Source organism: Microcaecilia unicolor, chromosome 2 (genome assembly GCF_901765095.1).
Source record: "Microcaecilia unicolor chromosome 2, aMicUni1.1, whole genome shotgun sequence".
In the NCBI taxonomy this organism is placed as follows: Eukaryota; Metazoa; Chordata; class Amphibia; order Gymnophiona; family Siphonopidae; genus Microcaecilia; species Microcaecilia unicolor.
The window spans coordinates 474,191,555-474,211,688 of record NC_044032.1 but is presented as its reverse complement, the minus strand read 5'-3'; the positions used below and the strand labels follow the sequence as shown (position 1 = coordinate 474,211,688).

Genomic DNA, 20,134 nt, shown 5'->3' with positions numbered 1-20,134 from the left:
GTTTAAATCAGATGGACTCTACAGGATGTGGAGACCACTAGACTTGAGCATTTTTGTTTTGTGTGACAAGGGCCACCAAAGGCACCCCTTGCCCCACAGCCTACTTTGAAATAGGGCCAGACACTTTGTGAAATAACACAAAACTCTACAAAATGACATCCAAAACCTATACTGAAAACTTACAACACTATAATAGCCCTAAACCACCTATGAAAACACGGTGCTACAAATATTACACTGGGCCCTAGAGCAGTGTTTCCCTAGGTGGTCCTGGATTAACCCCTTGCCATTCAGGTTTTCAGGCTATCCATAATGAATCTGCATGTAATGGAGGCTGTATATGCAAATCAATTTCAAGCATATTTATTGTGGATAGCCTGAAAAACTGACTGGCAAGGGTGTACTCCAGGTCCAACTTACGAAACACTGCCCTAGAACACAAAACTTACCACACCACAACTCTAACCCACCAATGTAAAGACAGTGCTATATATATTATACTGGACTCTAAAGCACCAATATACCTACTGTTGGAAAACTGGAATAAGCTGCACTGTTACACATTCCTACATAGACACTACATGCTAGCAGAATCCTTCATTTCAGTCACACATGCAGAACATGGACAGACCCTCATCTCATCTAATACAGAATAGGGAGCCACAAAAAAAAATACAAAAGTTGAACTAGAGACCTCCTCCACTCTGCCCAAGAAAGCCAGACTTAGTGCAATACTGGTAAAAGAGAAACAGAATGAATTTTCTCCTGTACTTTGCAAAATAAAAATAGAAAAAGAAAAAATGTACATTTTACAAAGCAGGTACATCTCAGTCCATACAAAGTATTGCATAAAAATATATTTTTTTTCTTTTCTACCTTTGCTGTCTGGGAATTTAATTTTCTAATTGGGCTGGTCCCAGTCTTTTCTTTTCCATGTTCCATGAGTCAGTCTTCCAAATTATTTTCCAATTTGTCCTTTCCACTTCTTTCTCCTCTTGTCTTCTTCATTTCTTTCTCTACATCTGTCTGGCACTGATCTTTCATTTTATGTCCCCACTATCAAATAGCTGTGTACCTCTGTATTTTTCTTCCTGAACAGCTGACTTCGAACATTTGAGTAGCCATACTGGGTCAGACCAATGCTCAATCTAGCCCAGTATTCTGTTTTCAACAGTGGCCAAGCCAGGTCACAAGTACCTAACAGAAACCCAAATTATGGCAGCATTCCATGCTACAAATCCCAGGGCAAGCAGTTGCTTCCCATGTCTGTCTCAATAGCAGACAATAGACGTTTCCTGCAGGAACTTGTCCAAAACATTTTTTAAAACCTAGTTACGCTAACTACTGTTACCACATCCTCCGGCAAAGAGTTCCAGAGCTGGTGTTAAAAAGATGGAATATACTGAATTTAAATGGAAGTAAAATTAAATTAAACTCTCCTTTCATTGGGGCATATGGAATCACATAAGTACATAAGTATATAAGTATTGCCATACTGGGAAAGACCAAAGGTCCATCAAGCGCAGCACCCTGATTCCAACAGTAGCCAATTCAGGTCACAAATACCTGACAAGATCCCAAAAAAGTACAAAACATTTTATACTGCTTATCCCAGAAATAGTGGATTTTACCAATATCCATTTAATAATGGTCTATGGACTTTTCCTTTAGGAAGCCGTCCAAACCATTTTAAACTCCGCTAAGCTAAAGGCCTTTACCACATTCTCTGGCAATGGATTCCAGACTTTAATTACACGTTGAGTGAAGAAAAATTGAATCCGATCTGTTTTAATTTTACTACATTGTAGCTTCATCGTATGCCCCCTAGTCCTAGTTAGGGTTACCATTTTGTGTCCTCTGAAAAAGAGGACACATGTCACGCCCCCTACCCCGCCCCCGCCACGCCTCATACCCCGCCCCCTTCGGGTCCTCGTTCCGCCCCTCTATTCCCCGCCCCCCGTCACATGGTTCCCCCCCAGTCACATATTCCCCCCCTCACTTACTATCTAGCCCTGGTGGTCTAGTAGGGTCTTCTCTTCGGGGCAGGAAAGAGCCCCCTCTTTCCTGCCCGGAGCGCTGCCTGTCCTTGCCTGCTGCATCCTCCTCAGTCTGGCTGGAGATTCAAAATGGCCACCGAGAGTTGAAGTGGCCTCGCGAGAGTTCAACTCTCGGCGGCCATTTTGAATCCCCAGCCAGACCGAGGAGGATGATAGACAGGGGAGGCAGCGCTCCAGGCAGGAAAGAGGGGGCTCTTTCCTGCCTCGAAGACGTCACTAGACCACCAGGGAACATGGTAAGGAAGGGGAGGGGACGGGAGTAGGGTTACCACGGCGCCGATCGCCCGCCCACACGCACGCGCCTGCCCGCACCCGCGCCCACGTTTGTCCAGAAATCCGGACAAACGTGGGTGCAGGCAAAATCCGCCGGATGCCCTGGACATGCCCTCAAAAAGAGGACATGTCCGGGGAAATCCGGACGAATGGTAACCCTAGTCCTAGTATTTTTGGAAAGCGTGAACAGACGCTTCACATTTCCACAACTCCAGTCATTATTTTATAGACCTCTATCATATCTCCCCTCTGCTGCCTTTTGTCCAAGCTGAAGAGCCCTAGCTGCTTTAGCCTTTCATGAACGCCCATCCAAAAAACCCCACCCATTTTGGCCGTCATTCCCCCTGCAATAATAAAAACATCTTTTTTGGCAGTGCTTCACTCAGCTGAGACCTGGAAGTCCCTGAGCCAATCACAACGCGTTTAGCCGAGCTAAACGCGCTGTGATTGGCTGAGATAGACCTGGAGGCGGGAGCTGTGCCTTCTTCTTGGATCCCGATCACACACGGAGGGAGGGAGGGAGCCTGTAAAAGGGGAACTGCTGAGCCCTCTCTTGCTGTGGCTGTGCAGCTTTTCAGTCGGATTCTCGAGAAACGTGATTTTTCCTTCTGCTCTGCCTCCTCTCACTGCTCCGTTTTACGCTTGTCTTTCTCTTTTAAAGCATTTTTATTTGTCTGGCTTGTGCGCATACTTAACGAGAGGTATAGACCTCTCGTTAGATTTTCCAGTGTTAAGGCAATTGGAAAAGGTTAGTGCATCTCATTACAATAGGGTTTCTACACAATTTGCTCATCTGCATTCCATTTTCCTTAGCTGCTACCGTCCTCCGAAAAAAGTCTTTAGTGCATGCCAGGGTTTAATACTTGCTTGTTAATGGCTCGTTAATGGCTCATTAAGTTTAATGCATCTGGACCTCAGCAACCTATGCAAGTATTCTACTCCCCCACACCTTAATGTAAACCCCCTGGTGGCAGAGCAAGGTATTAAAATGATGGTACCAAATATGTCACAGTGTTTCCCCAAAATGACTCAACACCAACCAGGGAGTTAACAATAAAAAGAAAACATTTTTTATTAGTTGAATTATATTTAAATGTTAATGAAATTTTACCAACTTGCAAATTTAACATTTGCGACACAAATCAGTTTAGAAACATTGGGAGCATTTTCAGATAACTATAAATATTAGGCACATAAATCATTTAAGCACATTCAATTTTACAAAACACTAGATTCTTTAAACTTTCTTTTCTCCTGTCTTTCAGATTTCCGGAGACCTTCAAGGATCTCAACATGTAAGTTTTCCTCTACTCTTTTTTTTTTTCTTCTTTTAGTTATCTCTCACTTACTGTTGAGGTTTCCTTTACTATTTTCTCTTATGTGCACTTTTTAAAATAGTTTCAGTCACTTAGCTGCTCTCTCTGTTTTCTCTCTCTCTCGTGAACGGTGGGCGCCTTTTCTTTCAGCTGATGATCTCCAGCATAAACTTTCTTCCAGTCTTTTCCTAGTAACATCTTCTCATCAATACAGCTCCATCCCAACTGCCAGCCTGAGCTGTTTGTCACTCTCCTGAGAGTTCCATCAGCATGCAGAACACTCAGCGCATGCACACAGATCACTCAGTTTCACTGCACTGCTCACTGTCTCCACACCAGATCCAGAAGGAGCCAGGTAATCTTTTAAAATTTAACCCATAGGGTTACTGTAACCTGGGGTTAGAAAAATAAAATAAATACTTACCTGGGAGGTTTTTGGAGGGTCTCCGATGCTGCAGGAGCAGGCAGCAAGGTTTTTGGGAGGCTTCTGGGGTCATTGGTGGCTGGGGTCCGTTTTGGGGCCGATTTTGGGCCGTTTTGTGTAGATGGGAGCGCTGCGGTGGAGGAGTGGCGCTCCCCGAGGGATTTTGGGGCCTTCCGGTCCCATTTTCGGGAGGGAGAAGCTGCATCGCCGTTTTTGGCTCCCGGGGTGATTGGAACGGGCCCCGGGAGTGAAGAGGATGGCGCGATTGTTTTCGGGCCCGAAGAGGGAAACCGGAGGCCGGAGGAGCGCTGCAGGAGGCAGCGCTGAAGTTTGCCGGCTGAGGGAGGGCGCCGGGAATTGTTTTTTTTAAAAAACAAGATGCCGGCGAGTAAAGAACGCCGGCGCGAGTGTGCATGAGGCGGCGCGCCTCATGCACGAATCGCGAACGCGCGTCTTCGCGGGTAGGCCGAAGCCGGGGCCTAAATTTTGGGCCGGCTTCGGTTTTTTTTTATTATTGGATCCGTTTTCGTACCAGGACGACCGGGACCGGAACCGAGGGTAGGCATCGAGTGTGCTGAAAATCACGGACAAGGTAAGGGGTTTTTTTAACCTAAAATTTCCATTTATTTATTTTTAAATTGTATAAGTTCGGTTTTTGATTGTTAAAAAATCAGGGGTTTAAGTTTTTTTAATTTGGTTTTTAGATTCTTGATCAGGGGATTTTTCTTGATTTTTCTATCGGATTAGTTTTTTGAATTTAAATATTTTTAGGGGTTTTTTTGAAGGGGTGCTAGTTTGAAGGGGTTAATAAAGGGTTAAATTCTTAAATTCGACAGGGTAGATTAAGGAAGGGGTATATTAATTTTGAGATGGGTTTTACAAATTTGGGTAATTTTGGAGGGGTGTTAGAGGGGATAATGTGCGGCGGATAGGAAAATTGGGGTATTTTTAAAATTTAAAAGTATGGTTAGATGGGGAATTCGGGGTTTTAGTGGCAGGGAAAATTTGGGGTGTTTTGGGGAAAATTGGAAGGAGTTATAGTTTAATTTTATAATTTCCCATTGAACTCTATGGGAAATTATAAAATAAAATGGAGATTTTGCTGTGCTTCTCAAGATTCCGCTGGTCAGCTTGAGGGTTTAGAATGTTGGAAAAGGCTTGGGATTGGTCAGCACGGCTCGGAATCCCAAGCCAAAGCTTGGTCTCCTAGGAGATGAGGCTAACTGACAGTGGCAGTGAGAGGCTGGTGACTGAAGAGAGCGGAAGCGCAGCTCAGTGTGGGAGAGTCAGTGTGAGATTATTGGTGATTGGAAGTTAGAAAGTGAGTTTAGTGTGATAGTAAAAAGTGTGAGAGTGATAGTGAATTAAAGGAAAAGTCTGTAAGGGGTTTTATTTGATTTTTGATTAATTATAATAAACTTGGGGGGTATGAAGTGTGATTGGTTTTGGTAGTGAAGTGTATGGATGATAGGGGAAAGGGTATGAGTACATATGAGAATAAGAAAGTGATTAAGGAATGTTGGGATGCAAGGGACTGAAAGGGTTATCAGCCTCTTCAGTTTAGGGAATAAGTGATTAGCATAGGTTTGGAGCAATACAGGGATTTGTATTTAATTTTATTTAAATAGTTTAGTTGGCCCTAAGTATTAAATAAATAATTCACTAGAACTAAAGTTATTAACAACATGTGAGAATAGATAGGGTTTTTCCTCCTATTAAGTTTTAAGAGATAGGTTTAGGGAGAAGACCTGGAAGAAGAACCTGGAAGTTGGAGAACCAACAAGGGCCCCTCCGCAAGACAGACTACACATCATCCAGTGAATTGACATAAGCTAAGTGACTATTGAGAGAATAGAGAAAAAAAATAGAAAAGAAAAGATAGAGAAAGACAAAGACAACACTAAATATACTTACCTTGCTTGCTTCTCTAGAGTGAAGACAGGTACCTGTGGAAATAAAAACAAAGAACACACAAAGTATCAATTCTAATAATTTACTGTATAGCTTGTTTGTCATCTGATTTAATTGAAAAGAAATTGAGAAAGGTTATTGGAGATACTTATCTGAAAATTATTGAGACTAAACGTGATTCCTGAAAAGAAAAGAAAAAGAAACTAAGTTAATATATTAACCCTAAGTTGAGAAATTATTTAGTTAGAATTGTGATACCGATAGAAGGGAATTTGGTTAGAAATTAAAATGTTATTGTTCCTAGTTTTTATGATTACTAGAATGTGTTGAATAAACTTGTGTTATTTATATTAAACATAATAGAGTTTTATTGCCTCCTTCAAATAAGGGATAATCCTGAATCTAGTTTTTTTTCCCCTCATGGTCCTAGGGATTATGAGGAGAGGTTAGTTTTTGTAGCTTACCCCTTTCATTCTGAGGTAGAGTTCCAGAGTCACGACTACTGCCATCTGGAAATTTGGGCTCTATTTCTGATAACATCTTGTGCCAGAGCGAGAGGGGTACAGCCAACAATTGGCGTAGTCGGCAGGATTCTTCCCTGAATTTGAGGGTCCCCAAAAGCTGAGAGTAACATTCTGAAGGAATTTTAGGTGTTGGACCATTTTCAATAAAGTTTGGAAAAAAAAAATTTTTTTTTTGAAAAGTATTCTTGGGCGACAAGGTAGACCGGGTGTTGGGTTCTCCCGGGAGTCTCTGTTTCCGTGGCAACATCCATATAGTACCTGACTCCGAAGAGACAAGAGAATGGAAGGTGAAGCTTCTGGAGGTAGGGCTACTCCGGTTCCTCAGATTCACACACACACAGTGATCATCCCACAAGACAGGAATGTTCCAGATTTCAGTGGATTCCCCAGGACTTCGGAAGACTTGAAGATCGAAGACTGGGTGGATAAAATGAAGTCACGGATGAGGTTAATGCGGGTTCCGCCAGAAGATCAGGTGGAAGTGGTGCGTGATCACCTCAAAGGCATTGCTCTCGACACGGTGAAGTACTCGCTGCCAAAGGACTGTTCAGCGGAAGATATCTTTGATCTTTTGAAGCAAGTATATGGGGACAAAGTGGCATTGGGCCTACGTATACAGGAATTTTACAATATCCGTCAGGGAGAGAAGGATTCTATTCGGGTATATGCTTACAAGCTTCAGGAGAAGCTAGAGGCCATTATGTCCCGGGATCGTCGAAGAATGGGCAATCCAGATGAAACTTTGAAAGAGCAGTTTGTTATAGGCCTCCGGGATGAAACCTTGAAAAGAGAGATATCAAAAAGAAGTGAAGATAATCCGGGACTGTCATTCGCTGAATTAATGCAAGCTGCCATCCGTTGGGCTGGAGAGGAAAGAGGTCTGTTGTCCGGGGAGTTGACACCGAAGAAAATTCTTCAGAGGCCAAGAGAGGATGCAGGAGATTACTGCCATCCGGAGCAGTCTGCAACTGTTGCCATGATGCAGCAATTAACCAATATGTTCGCTAAAATGTGTGAACGCCAAGAAGAGGAGTGGCGAAGGCAGAGAATGGAGAGGGATAGTGCAAGGTTTGCAAATGTGCAAAGAGAATACCAGAGATATAGTCCTAATGTTAGACCTCCCTCAAGAACTCCTACAGGTGAAATGATTTGCTACCGGTGTCAGGAGCCTGGCCATATAGCCAGGAACTGCCAGAGTGAGAGGGCCAATAGAACATACAGTGGAACCAACAGAAGCAATGTTGAGAGACCAAGCACCAGTGTCAATTATGTTCCTCCTAATAGCCAGCAGGCCGATTCTGCTCCTCAGAAGGGAAGTGAGGCGAAACCTGCAGTTAGGATGCAAAAGTCTTTGGAACAACAGGGAGTTCTGGAAGAAAACTTGTTTGGAGAAAGAGCCATTGGGGAGAGTCCAGTGCTCAAAGTAAAGATAAATGGTGTGGAAACGCTTTGCACACTGGATACGGGCTCTAGTGTTTCCACCATCCTTGCGAGTTTTTTTTACAAAAACTTTGCTGATACCAACTGCTTAAAAGATGCAAGCCAGCTAACTTTGGTTGCAGTAAATGGGACAGACTTGCCTGTGTTGGGATATATAGACGCGGATGTACAGTGTATGGGACAAGTGGTACCGGAACGATGCATATTTGTTGTAAAAGACAACTTTTGCAATGGGCAAGTTGAAGACCAGACAGTACATGGCATAGTGGGCATGAATGTCCTTCGGTACCTGGAAGGATTATTCAGAGACCTGTTTTCTTTGATGGGCGAGCCCGTGAAGATGGCGAGTATTCGGTCCAGCATTTCCCAGAAGCGTTGCAACAAAAGTAGGGAATCTATTGGCGTGATAAAGATGCAGGGAAATGTGAGCAAAATTATACCAGTAATGTCAGAAAAGTTCTTGATTCGTCAGCGAACAAGGAAGAGTATAGCAGCGGCACTGGCTTCTGATACCAAAAAGATGCACTTACCCGAGAGGAGCCTAGTAGCTAATACCCTGATTATGCAGAAGCAAGGGGAAAGACAAAATGAAACAGAGAGTGATAAATCCTTAAAAGGTACTTGTTGTGAAAAGAGTAAAGAAGAAGTGATCGGGAGTGGTTTGGAAACGAGCAAGAAGGAAATGCTGATTTCTGGACAGAAGAAAGAGGAAAAGCTAATCCGTTGCCCGGACACTGAATATGAAGAGAAAGAGATACAGAAAGTGCTGGGTAACTTTGAGTTGTTGGGAATAGCAGAGTTGGTGGTACCACGTGAAGAGGATCCTGATCCTTCCAACATCATGGACATGACCAAAGAGTTGGAAGAGAGCAAAGAGAACGAGAGGCCTGCAAGTTTCCAGAGTGAGATGGTCTGGCTGCAGCAGTATGGTCTGGAACGTGAGAGGGAGGGACAGGATCGGAAGCAAACACTGAGACAGAGTACCCTGAAACTGGAGGCTCAAAAATTAAAAGAAGACGTGAACATTAAACAAGCCATGGGACTAAGTCTTCAAGATTTTAACCGCCCATTTCTGAATGATACGAGTTCGGAAGAATATCCTGAAAGAGTGGATGTTTTAAATAAAAAGTACGCAGAGGCTGAGGCGGTAGAACTGAAAAGGAAGGCTGGGACAGTTACCCATTCTGGTCGTCTTGTCATTGGAGCTAGACAGGGTCCAGCAGCTGAATTGTCCTTGAGCAAAGAGAAATTCAACCAGAGTTTATGTATCTCCTCCAGACACAAGAAAGGATGCTGGTCCAGGTTCCTCACAGATGTCTTGAGTGCTGCAGGTGGGGGATTGGGTCTTGCTCCGGAGACAGAGATTCCTGGGTAGACACAAGATCCAGGATGTTTGGGAAACTTGTCCCTATAGGGTGGTCCAAATGTATGGGGAGACCGGTAATGTGATAACAATTCAAAATGACGAATTCGGGAAGAAAACTGTTAATAGAGACTTAGTAAAGAAATATGATTTGGAGGTGGAAGAAATTGTAATGACACCAACTCAGGTTGAAAAGATTGATAAAAATGTGAGTTTACCAGTACCTGAGAGGGTAGCTGGAAAGAGTTTATATGATTATATTGTGTACACTGAGATAACAATTAATTCTGCTGGAAATACATGTGAGTCTGTAAGCACTGGGGAAATCAGAAGTTCAAACAGATGTAATAAGGGTGTATGTTCCTCCTTTCTTAAAGACAATTTTATTTTGGGTTGATTTGGGAAAGGATGGTTAAGTTGAGAAAATTTAGTTATAAAAGGTTTGCTTAGTGGGAGGGAGAATAGTTCCTTTAGTTGAATGAGGTGTGTATGGAATAGGGTTGGTATTGGGAGTTGTAGGGGATGAGTGAATGGATATTTGGAGAGAATTGAGATGTGAGAATGGATAATATTGGGGACAATATTATGTTTTTTCTGCATGGGCGAATGTAACCTGGGGTTAGAAAAATAAAATAAATACTTACCTGGGAGGTTTTTGGAGGGTCTCCGATGCTGCAGGAGCAGGCAGCAAGGTTTTTGGGAGGCTTCTGGGGTCATTGGTGGCTGGGGTCCGTTTTGGGGCCGATTTTGAGCCGTTTTGTGTAGATGGGAGCGCTGCGGTGGAGGAGTGGCGCTCCCCGAGGGATTTTGGGGCCTTCCGGTCCCATTTTCGGGAGGGAGAAGCTGCATCGCCGTTTTTGGCTCCCGGGGTGATTGGAACGGGCCCCGGGAGTGAAGAGGATGGCGCGATTGTTTTCGGGCCCGAAGAGGGAAACCGGAGGCCGGAGGAGCGCTGCAGGAGGCAGCGCTGAAGTTTGCCGGCTGAGGGAGGGCGCCGGGAATTGTTTTTTTTAAAAAACAAGATGCCGGCGAGTAAAGAACGCCGGCGCGAGTGTGCATGAGGCGGCGCGCCTCATGCACGAATCGCGAATGCGCGTCTTCGCGGGTAGGCCGAAGCCGGGGCCTAAATTTTGGGCCGGCTTCGGTTTTTTTTTTATTATTGGATCCGTTTTCGTACCAGGACGACCGGGACCGGAACCGAGGGTAGGCATCGAGTGTGCTGAAAATCACGGACAAGGTAAGGGGTTTTTTTAACCTAAAATTTCCATTTATTTATTTTAAAATTGTATAAGTTCGGTTTTTGATTGTTAAAAAATCAGGGGTTTAAGTTTTTTTAATTTGGTTTTTAGATTCTTGATCAGGGGATTTTTCTTGATTTTTCTATCGGATTAGTTTTTTGAATTTAAATATTTTTAGGGGTTTTTTTGAAGGGGTGCTAGTTTGAAGGGGTTAATAAAGGGTTAAATTCTTAAATTCGACAGGGTAGATTAAGGAAGGGGTATATTAATTTTTGAGATGGGTTTTACAAATTTGGGTAATTTTGGAGGGGTGTTAGAGGGGATAATGTGCGGCGGATAGGAAAATTGGGGTATTTTTAAAATTTAAAAGTATGGTTAGATGGGGAATTCGGGGTTTTAGTGGCAGGGAAAATTTGGGGTGTTTTGGGGAAAATTGGAAGGAGTTATAGTTTAATTTTATAATTTCCCATTGAACTCTATGGGAAATTATAAAATAAAATGGAGATTTTGCTGTGCTTCTCAAGATTCCGCTGGTCAGCTTGAGGGTTTAGAATGTTGGAAAAGGCTTGGGATTGGTCAGCACGGCTCGGAATCCCAAGCCAAAGCTTGGTCTCCTAGGAGATGAGGCTAACTGACAGTGGCAGTGAGAGGCTGGTGACTGAAGAGAGCGGAAGCGCAGCTCAGTGTGGGAGAGTCAGTGTGAGATTATTGGTGATTGGAAGTTAGAAAGTGAGTTTAGTGTGATAGTAAAAAGTGTGAGAGTGATAGTGAATTAAAGGAAAAGTCTGTAAGGGGTTTTATTTGATTTTTGATTAATTATAATAAACTTGGGGGGTATGAAGTGTGATTGGTTTTGGTAGTGAAGTGTATGGATGATAGGGGAAAGGGTATGAGTACATATGAGAATAAGAAAGTGATTAAGGAATGTTGGGATGCAAGGGACTGAAAGGGTTATCAGCCTCTTCAGTTTAGGGAATAAGTGATTAGCATAGGTTTGGAGCAATACAGGGATTTGTATTTAATTTTATTTAAATAGTTTAGTTGGCCCTAAGTATTAAATAAATAATTCACTAGAACTAAAGTTATTAACAACATGTGAGAATAGATAGGGTTTTTCCTCCTATTAAGTTTTAAGAGATAGGTTTAGGGAGAAGACCTGGAAGAAGAACCTGGAAGTTGGAGAACCAACAAGGGCCCCTCCGCAAGACAGACTACACATCATCCAGTGAATTGACATAAGCTAAGTGACTATTGAGAGAATAGAGAAAAAAAATAGAAAAGAAAAGATAGAGAAAGACAAAGACAACACTAAATATACTTACCTTGCTTGCTTCTCTAGAGTGAAGACAGGTACCTGTGGAAATAAAAACAAAGAACACACAAAGTATCAATTCTAATAATTTACTGTATAGCTTGTTTGTCATCTGATTTAATTGAAAAGAAATTGAGAAAGGTTATTGGAGATACTTATCTGAAAATTATTGAGACTAAACGTGATTCCTGAAAAGAAAAGAAAAAGAAACTAAGTTAATATATTAACCCTAAGTTGAGAAATTATTTAGTTAGAATTGTGATACCGATAGAAGGGAATTTGGTTAGAAATTAAAATGTTATTGTTCCTAGTTTTTATGATTACTAGAATGTGTTGAATAAACTTGTGTTATTTATATTAAACATAATAGAGTTTTATTGCCTCCTTCAAATAAGGGATAATCCTGAATCTAGTTTTTTTTCCCCTCATGGTCCTAGGGATTATGAGGAGAGGTTAGTTTTTGTAGCTTACCCCTTTCATTCTGAGGTAGAGTTCCAGAGTCACGACTACTGCCATCTGGAAATTTGGGCTCTATTTCTGATAACATCTTGTGCCAGAGCGAGAGGGGTACAGCCAACATTACATTAATTAACATTTAATTGAGGTCCCTGGATGAGCTCTCTCTCCAGCAGCCAAGGAACAGAAAATAACTGCCTTTTAGAACAAGAGTTTTTGGCTGTTTAGTTTCTACCTCTAGAAAAGGTTTCAGTTTAAAACTTTTGGGGAAAATACCTATTTCTAGAGAAAATTTCAGTTTAAAACTATGGGGAAAGGGTTTGTATACATGGCAACTAGTTAATGGTGCTTGCTTTTCTCTCTCTCTCTCTTTTTTTTATTCCTCCCTTAATACTAAACTAGGTCCTGCTTGCTTTTCCCTCTCTCTCTTCTTCACTTCTTCAAGTCATCTGTTTTGTAGAAGTTTACATTGTAGATACACAAATGGATTATTCTGCTTTGAGGCATGTTTCAGGGACAACTGGTTTTATGAGTCAAAATAAAAATAAATATTTTGTTTCATGCAGAATTCTTCTGTTTAAACATAACTAAACAGGCTATAAGCCACTAATGCAGTCCATTGGTTTTATTTTTGTTCCTGTGATGACATATACTGTGCCAAAAATAAAAACTCTTCTCTCTGGCCCAGATGCACTAAACCTTAACGACTCTTTTAACGACCCTTTACTGACCCTTAACGAAGAAATTTTCAACTGTAGCATGCATCAAAGGCCATTTTCCGACGACGCTAGCACCTAACGAAAACGGAATGCAAACGAGAAGCTACCATTGAAATGTGGACAATTCGGAATGCACTAACCATACTGACGATTGCAACGAATCATCTACAGTCAGAAATTTAACGTGAGCTCAGACCTGTCATTAAGGCCTGAGCTGTCATCTCCTCGCTGCCCCCTGCACCATAAAAATCCCCTGGCATGTTTAAAAAGAAAAATGAGATTACAGTAGAGATTGAACACAAACACATGGCTTCCCACTTCCCTCTGCCTAAAATAAAAAATGAAACAAACATCAAAAAAGGATTGGGAGGGGGCAAAGGCGCTCATCAGGAGTGTCCTGTATGGACGGCCTTCCCCCCCCCCCCGCCCGAGGTCGCTGCTGCTCCCCGCTTCTCCCTGTATGAAAATAAAAATCAAACTTTTGCAGCGCCCGGACCCCCTCCCTTCCTGTCTCTCTCTTCTCCTTCTCCCACCACTGCTCCACCTCCCGCCATCCTCCGCCTCGGTGCCACGCCCCCCTGAGTTCATCGCTGATGCTCCCCCCTCCACCGGACCCCCCCTCTGCCTTAATGGCCAGTGCAGCGCCTCTCACCTGTGTGTGAAGGCGCTACACGGGATGGAACAGCTGATCGGTGATCGCTTCTGCCTTCACCGATGTCTCTCTCCTTCTTCCTGTGCCCGCCCTCCTCTGACATAAGTTACCTACGTAGGTAACTAAACATAAACATGTCTGAAACATTTGACAAAGTTGAGATTAGCATATATACCAACTGGGATTTAAAAGTCTGTCCTTTAGTGATGCCGCTTGTTCAGAAATCATAGCCATAAGTATAGACAGTTATTCAAATATCACATGCACACACCAGAACAGGCATCCATACACACACTGCAAAACAATGTCTACAGAGTACATCCCAAACTTTTTATTTTCATATTTCCATCTTCCAAAATTCTAGACAGCAGATTTACAGATCAGCAGGACCCAAAGCAGTCCAAAACATGTAAATTCAGAAACAATAGTTTATACCTAATTGTTCAACCACCCTTAGGATTCATTCATCTTTGGATTTAAAAAACAGAATCATGTGCATATAAGGACTAAACAAACGAATGTAAACAAACGTTTAAAGCAAATGCCCTTAATATGTAATACTTAGTAGCAATAATGAAACAATGATGAAATATTCAGTAGTAAGCAGCCTGAGCCAACAGATTTATGTTCCACTAAACATAATTAACTTCCTATGAACTTGATGGCTAATAGTGTGCTGATCTGGACAATGTTAGCACATTTAGACAGACTGGACAGAACTTCTGCAGGAAGGACACCTTCCCCTCATTATTCAATACCTCTCTCTGAAATAGTAGTAGTATTAAAAAAGGCAAATGTATTTTTATAATATACCACTGCAATCCACAAAACAAAAGGAGAAAGTTCCCACATGCCATAATCTTTGGATGTAGGCACAGGAAAAAAAAAAGATATTAAATTCTCCCAGGTTTCAACCTAATTAATGTTTAAAAAATTTATACTTTTAAATAGGAAGTCTGATTGTTAAGTACCTGAATGCATCTCTACATGAATACAGGGAGTCCCTATAACCAGCCCCTCCAAATGACATGATTTAGAAAAAAGAAGAAGCATTCTAACCCATGAAACCAATACTTCCTCTGCATATACATCCCTATGCTGAACAAGCCGGCATGCTTAAAAATATAAATAAGAAAAGAAGATCAAATAAAAATGCTGCCAATGATTATACTCACAACGTGAATAGAGCAGCTCCTCCTAGATTTGCTTGCTTTGAGTGTAACAGCTGTGCGGAGCGGAGGAAAGGGAGAGAGACCATAGAAGCAAAAGATAAAAGATGGATACAGCAGTGGCTTGCTTTTCAATGTTTTCAGTTCGACCTCCTAGTTCACATCATTGCCTTGCCTCCCCAACTTGGCTGCAACAAAAATGAAGCCGCATGCAAGGCCATAGTCCTATGCGCGCTACTGGTGCTTCTACTGGTTTCCTTCCTCTGTTCTCTCCTCCAAAACAGGAAGTTACATCTTGAGGGGGAGGGTCCGAGGAGAGAAATTGGCAGAGAGGCGGCACAGTAGCGTACATAGGGCTATCAGCGAACAGCTTCATTTTGTTGCAGCCAACTTAAGTTCCAAGTCAGTCGGGGAGTCAGCGGATTGAGTGACCCAGTCAGTGAGGGGCAGAGAAGGGATCCTTGCGGTTCCTCCAGGCTGCCACAGACTCAAAAGGTAGCGGCTGGGATGAAAAGTTAATACAGCACAAGGTGGCAGGAGCCTTTGGTGCATAGGCGCAATTTTTTTTGAAAGATTGTTTAGGGGAGCAACTGCTCCCCCTGCACCCCCCTAGCTACGCCACTGCTTGTAAGTATCGGTTTCAAATCAGCTTAAGTAAAAGGGCCCCTTTGTTTCATGTTTGCATGTTGTGGAGAATGTAATAATTCACATTTTCTTAAGTGATTTTTATGTGTGTAGGTAAGTGGCACTTCTTTGTCTTTAAGGGGTCCTTTTACTAAGGTGTGCTAACAGATTTAGCTCACACTAACAAACAGCAAGAACTAAATGATAAGATGCCCATAGGAATATAATGAACATCTTATCATTTAGCACATGCTAATCATTAGTATGCACTAAATCTGTTAGCAAGCCTTAAGGACCCCTAAATGATCAAATTTCAGTTCCACAAAGCAACCAATAGTAATGCATAGTGAGATTTTGCTAAAAAATATATTAATTCCGGTTCCTATACAGCACTTTCTATACAAAAAGATGTGACCAAAATGTGCAAGATCTGGAAATCAGCTCTGCATCATTCCACCTAGGTTATTGCTGAATAAAAATATTCAGGAATTCATTCAGTAATACTTGGCTTTCTGAACAGTAAATTAAAATACCTTCCACAGAATACAGTAAATCAGGCAGCAGCAGCAGCTGTAGAGTGAGGTTTTGTATACAGAGAGGGAGGTTTTTGTATGAGTCTGTATCACTGTGTGAGAGGCCAGTTGCTACACTGCTGACAGTAATAATCTGCAGCATCTTCAGCTTGAACTCCATTGATTGTGAACGTGAAATCAGTCCCAGATCCACTGCCACTGAATCGTTGTGGAACCCCCGAGGGACGGGTGGAAGCATAATAGATAAGAAGTTTTGGAGCCTGTCCAGGTTTCTGCTGGTACCAGTTTAAGCAGGTTCCTACACTGGCACTGGCTTTGCAGTTGAAGGTGACACTTTGCCCTAAAGACACTGGCACAGATTCTGGAGACTGAGTCAAGGTTTGCCCATTGGAATCTGAAGATAAGATGAAAATTAAAACTAACAGTGAGAGAAGAGAATTATGCAAAATAATATGCTTTAAATTGCTTAACCTGATTTGAAAAAAGGTTTAGATTCTTACAAATTAAATCATAGTAACACTGGCTAAATGTTGTGTTTATTACATCTCCTACTAAAATTTCTTACCATGAATCCATAAAAGTAACAACCAGACAAATGGAGTCTGTGGAATCATCTTCATTATTCTGGATTAGGAGCTTCTCAGTTATAAACCTTCAAGTGCTGAATGAAACTTTTATAACTGCACTGAGCAGTGAAGAAAGACACCTGCAGGAGGATATGCAAAATGGCTGATCTATGTAAATGTTCTTCCTCAGAGACCTACGTAACAATGTTGCTTATAGTATGGTCATAATGAATCACACTTGTGTCTTTTCTAATTACTATCAAGAGTATTTTTCATTCTATTAGTGTGATGACATAAAACATGAACTGGTGTGGTGCCAGCGTGTAGCATATTCTATAAAGATACCTATTCTAAAAACTATCTTTTATTTATTTATTTATTAGGATTTGTTTACTGCCTTTTTGAAGGAATTCACTTAAGGCAGTATACAGTAAGAATAGATCAAGCATGAGCAATTGACAATTACAGCAGTAAAAATATTCAAAAACAATACAAAGTATGGCATGGTATACTATTTACAATGTCAACACAATACGTAATAGAACATTATAATTGATAGCGAAGGGTAAAGCAAAGATGTACCATAGAAGGGTAAGAAAGTAGGAAGAGTTAGAAAGTAAGGTGATTGATTTAAAGAAAGTTGCACGTGAGGTCAGACAAATGGTTACATATTATCTCAGCTAGAGTAGGAGTGGATAAACATGTCCTGCTGCAGTATATGCAGCCTGAGTACTCCTTGGGTGTGTGAGTGAGACTAACGAGTTAGTTACTTCTTCCAGTATTTTGGGGGTGCATAGTATCAGTTGTTTTAAATTTATTTGGTCTAACAACCAGTTTTGTAGTGATATACACTGTCCAAATCCATTTGTGTGCATAACTGTCCAAATCATTTGTGTGATGACCATGAGGTGGCCAAACAGGTAGAAAAGGCAACAGTCAAAGCCAGAAGGATGCTTGAGTACATAAGGAGGGGGATGACCAGCAGAAAAAAAGAGGTGATAGTGCCCTTGTATAAGTCTCTAGTGAGGACCCATTTAGAGTACTACGTGCAATTCTGGAGACCACACCTACAGAAAGATATAAACAAGATTGCGTCATTCTAGAGGTGGCTACAAAATTGGTAAGTGATCGCCATCGTAAAACATATAGGGATAGGCTTATGAACCTCAACATGTATACGCTGGAAGAGAAGCGGGAGACAGGGGATATGATAGAGATGTTTAGATACATCAGTGGCATCAATGTACAGGAGGTGAGCCTTTTTCAAATGAAGGAAAACCCTGGAATGAGAGGGCATAAGAAGAAGTTTTGAGGAAATACACTTAGGAGGGATCTAAGAAAATGCTCCTTCTCAGAAAGGGTGGTGGATGCGTGGAAAGGCCTCCCGGTGAAGGTAGTGGAGGGGACAGGCATGTGGAATCCCTTAAGAAAAGGAGGAGTTAGTGGTTACTGAGGAAGGGCAGACTGGATGGGCCATTTGGCTTTTATCTGCTATCATGTTTCTATAAGGCCTGCATTAGCCGACCAGAGGCCTATGAACTAAACTCCGACTGCATCATAACCATCCTGTCATGAATTCCTAATACACTGCATGATGAACTTTGCCAAGAACATGTTGTTGTGGTAGAGACACTGAATAGGCCTTTCATCAGTGAGGCCTGAGATTTTCCACACAATATTATTAGGCCTATATCCGTGGTTTGCAACACTGCATGCACACTGGCCTAAACCAGTCTGATACTATAGTTCCTCCTGATCTGTGTCTTGACCATCAGAACTTCAGCCATTGCACATAGCCTTTGCATGTGGACACTTGTATCTTATTGATTCTAAGGGAATTCATGAGACCAACTCCTCCCAAATCCAATCAGAAAAATGTTTTACACATGATAGGTTATCTGGCATATGGTTGTAACCCTGGTCTACCCCTCATTCAGGGCCACCGACTAAGCTCCATGGGTCAGGTACCCAGGACCAGGGCTCACAAAACAAAGTTGTAATTTAATCGAGCTGGGTGCAGGCCAGGGCAGGAGATAGCCGGTAGTCCGAAGGGCACTCTCATCCTGGGGGAATGATAGCATCCATCTTTCCAAATAATGACTAGTAGTCTCAGCAGGTAACTTCAAGCTCTCTTTTATTTAATCAACATCAAACAGTAACAGTTCATAACTCAACCTTCATTTCTTTAGCATAAGAGCTCATAGTCACATTGAATTAATTTCAATGATATGTCTGTTGCATCCTGGATTAGGGGTTCTCTGGCTGACTAGCAAGTCCTTGTGGCAGTGTGGATTACTCACACCAAAGTCCCTCCCGCCTAGGGTGTCCTTTTCCACAAAGCTTTCCTTCCTTTTCTTAGTTCCCCTTGATGGGAATTCTGCTCCGTTCCCTCTGCCCTCCTAGCAGAAATTTCCAGTAACCAGCCCCTCAAAGATTGAAATGAGAAAATAAAAATTAAGTTTTGGATGTACTCTGTAGAAGTTGTAATGTTTACTTTTGCTATGTGTGTATGGGTGCCTGTTCTGGTGTATGCATGTGTTAATATTTGAATAACTGTCTGTACTTACGGCTATGATTTCTGAATGTGCGGTATCATTAAAGGACAGACTTTTAAATGCCCAGTTGGGTATATATGCTAATCTCAACTTTGTTAAGTGTTTTAGAGATATCCATCTATTTGCTCCCATAATATAACTGATTTTTATTATTCTGTCTCACTGTATTTTCAAATTAAAGTCACATTGAACCCAACTTTGCTCAGGATAATGTGTGATAAACATATTTTTAAAAAGTCCTTTATCCTCCATCTTTTAGGACACTGCTTATCCAGCTGAATGATGATGGTACAAGGAAAGCAAGTTTAGTCCAGTGAAGACTAACTCAAAATAACCTGTTCCTTTGCTGGGCACTAGTATTACCTTATTGAAAATGCGTCCATACCATGCCTCTGTGGTTATGTTCTACTAATAAGTTAAATGATTAACTGACTTTCTTGAAAGGATTATATAAACTTTGGATGCAGGACTAGGGACACAAACATACACTGATGGCGTGCAAAACTGAGCCTGGTCTCAGTTGTGCATGCCATGATAACATCAAGACTGGATTATTGTAATGTACTGATCTGATTACAAAGGGTTTGCTGCAGCAATAGAAGGTTATAAGCGACACGACCACACCACACCATTTTTACATAAACTTCACTGGCTACCAGTACAATACAGAGCCAAATTTAAAACTCTCTAACCTTCAAGGCCCTTAAAGGAAATGTCCCAGAGTACTTGAAGAACAGGATCTTCCTCTTCACACCTTCAAGGTCACTACGGTCCTCCCAAGGACTTTCCCTAACCACACCCTCTCCAAAGGACATCACATGATGTGATACCCACCAGCCAGCCTTCTCTGGAGTAGCCCTCATTCTCTGGAATGCACTCCCTGAAAGGCTTTGCTTAGCACAAGACTGTCTGTTCTTCAGGAAGTAGGTGAAAGCTTGGCTCTTCAACTAGGCCTTTAAGGGAAGAAGTAAATGACAGCAGCTGCACGTATTATATCAGTAC

At 41.9% G+C, this 20,134-nt stretch overlaps 2 gene segments (V, D, J or C); both read right to left on the bottom strand.

Moving 5' to 3' along the window:
- The window catches only part of LOC115461302, a 1,201,995-nt gene that overhangs the window by 1,073,750 nt on the left and 108,111 nt on the right, over positions 1-20,134 (bottom strand).
- Positions 16,101-16,664, bottom strand: LOC115461313. The segment is given in 2 exon segments: positions 16,101-16,405; positions 16,577-16,664. Coding segments are annotated over 2 exon segments (360 nt in total).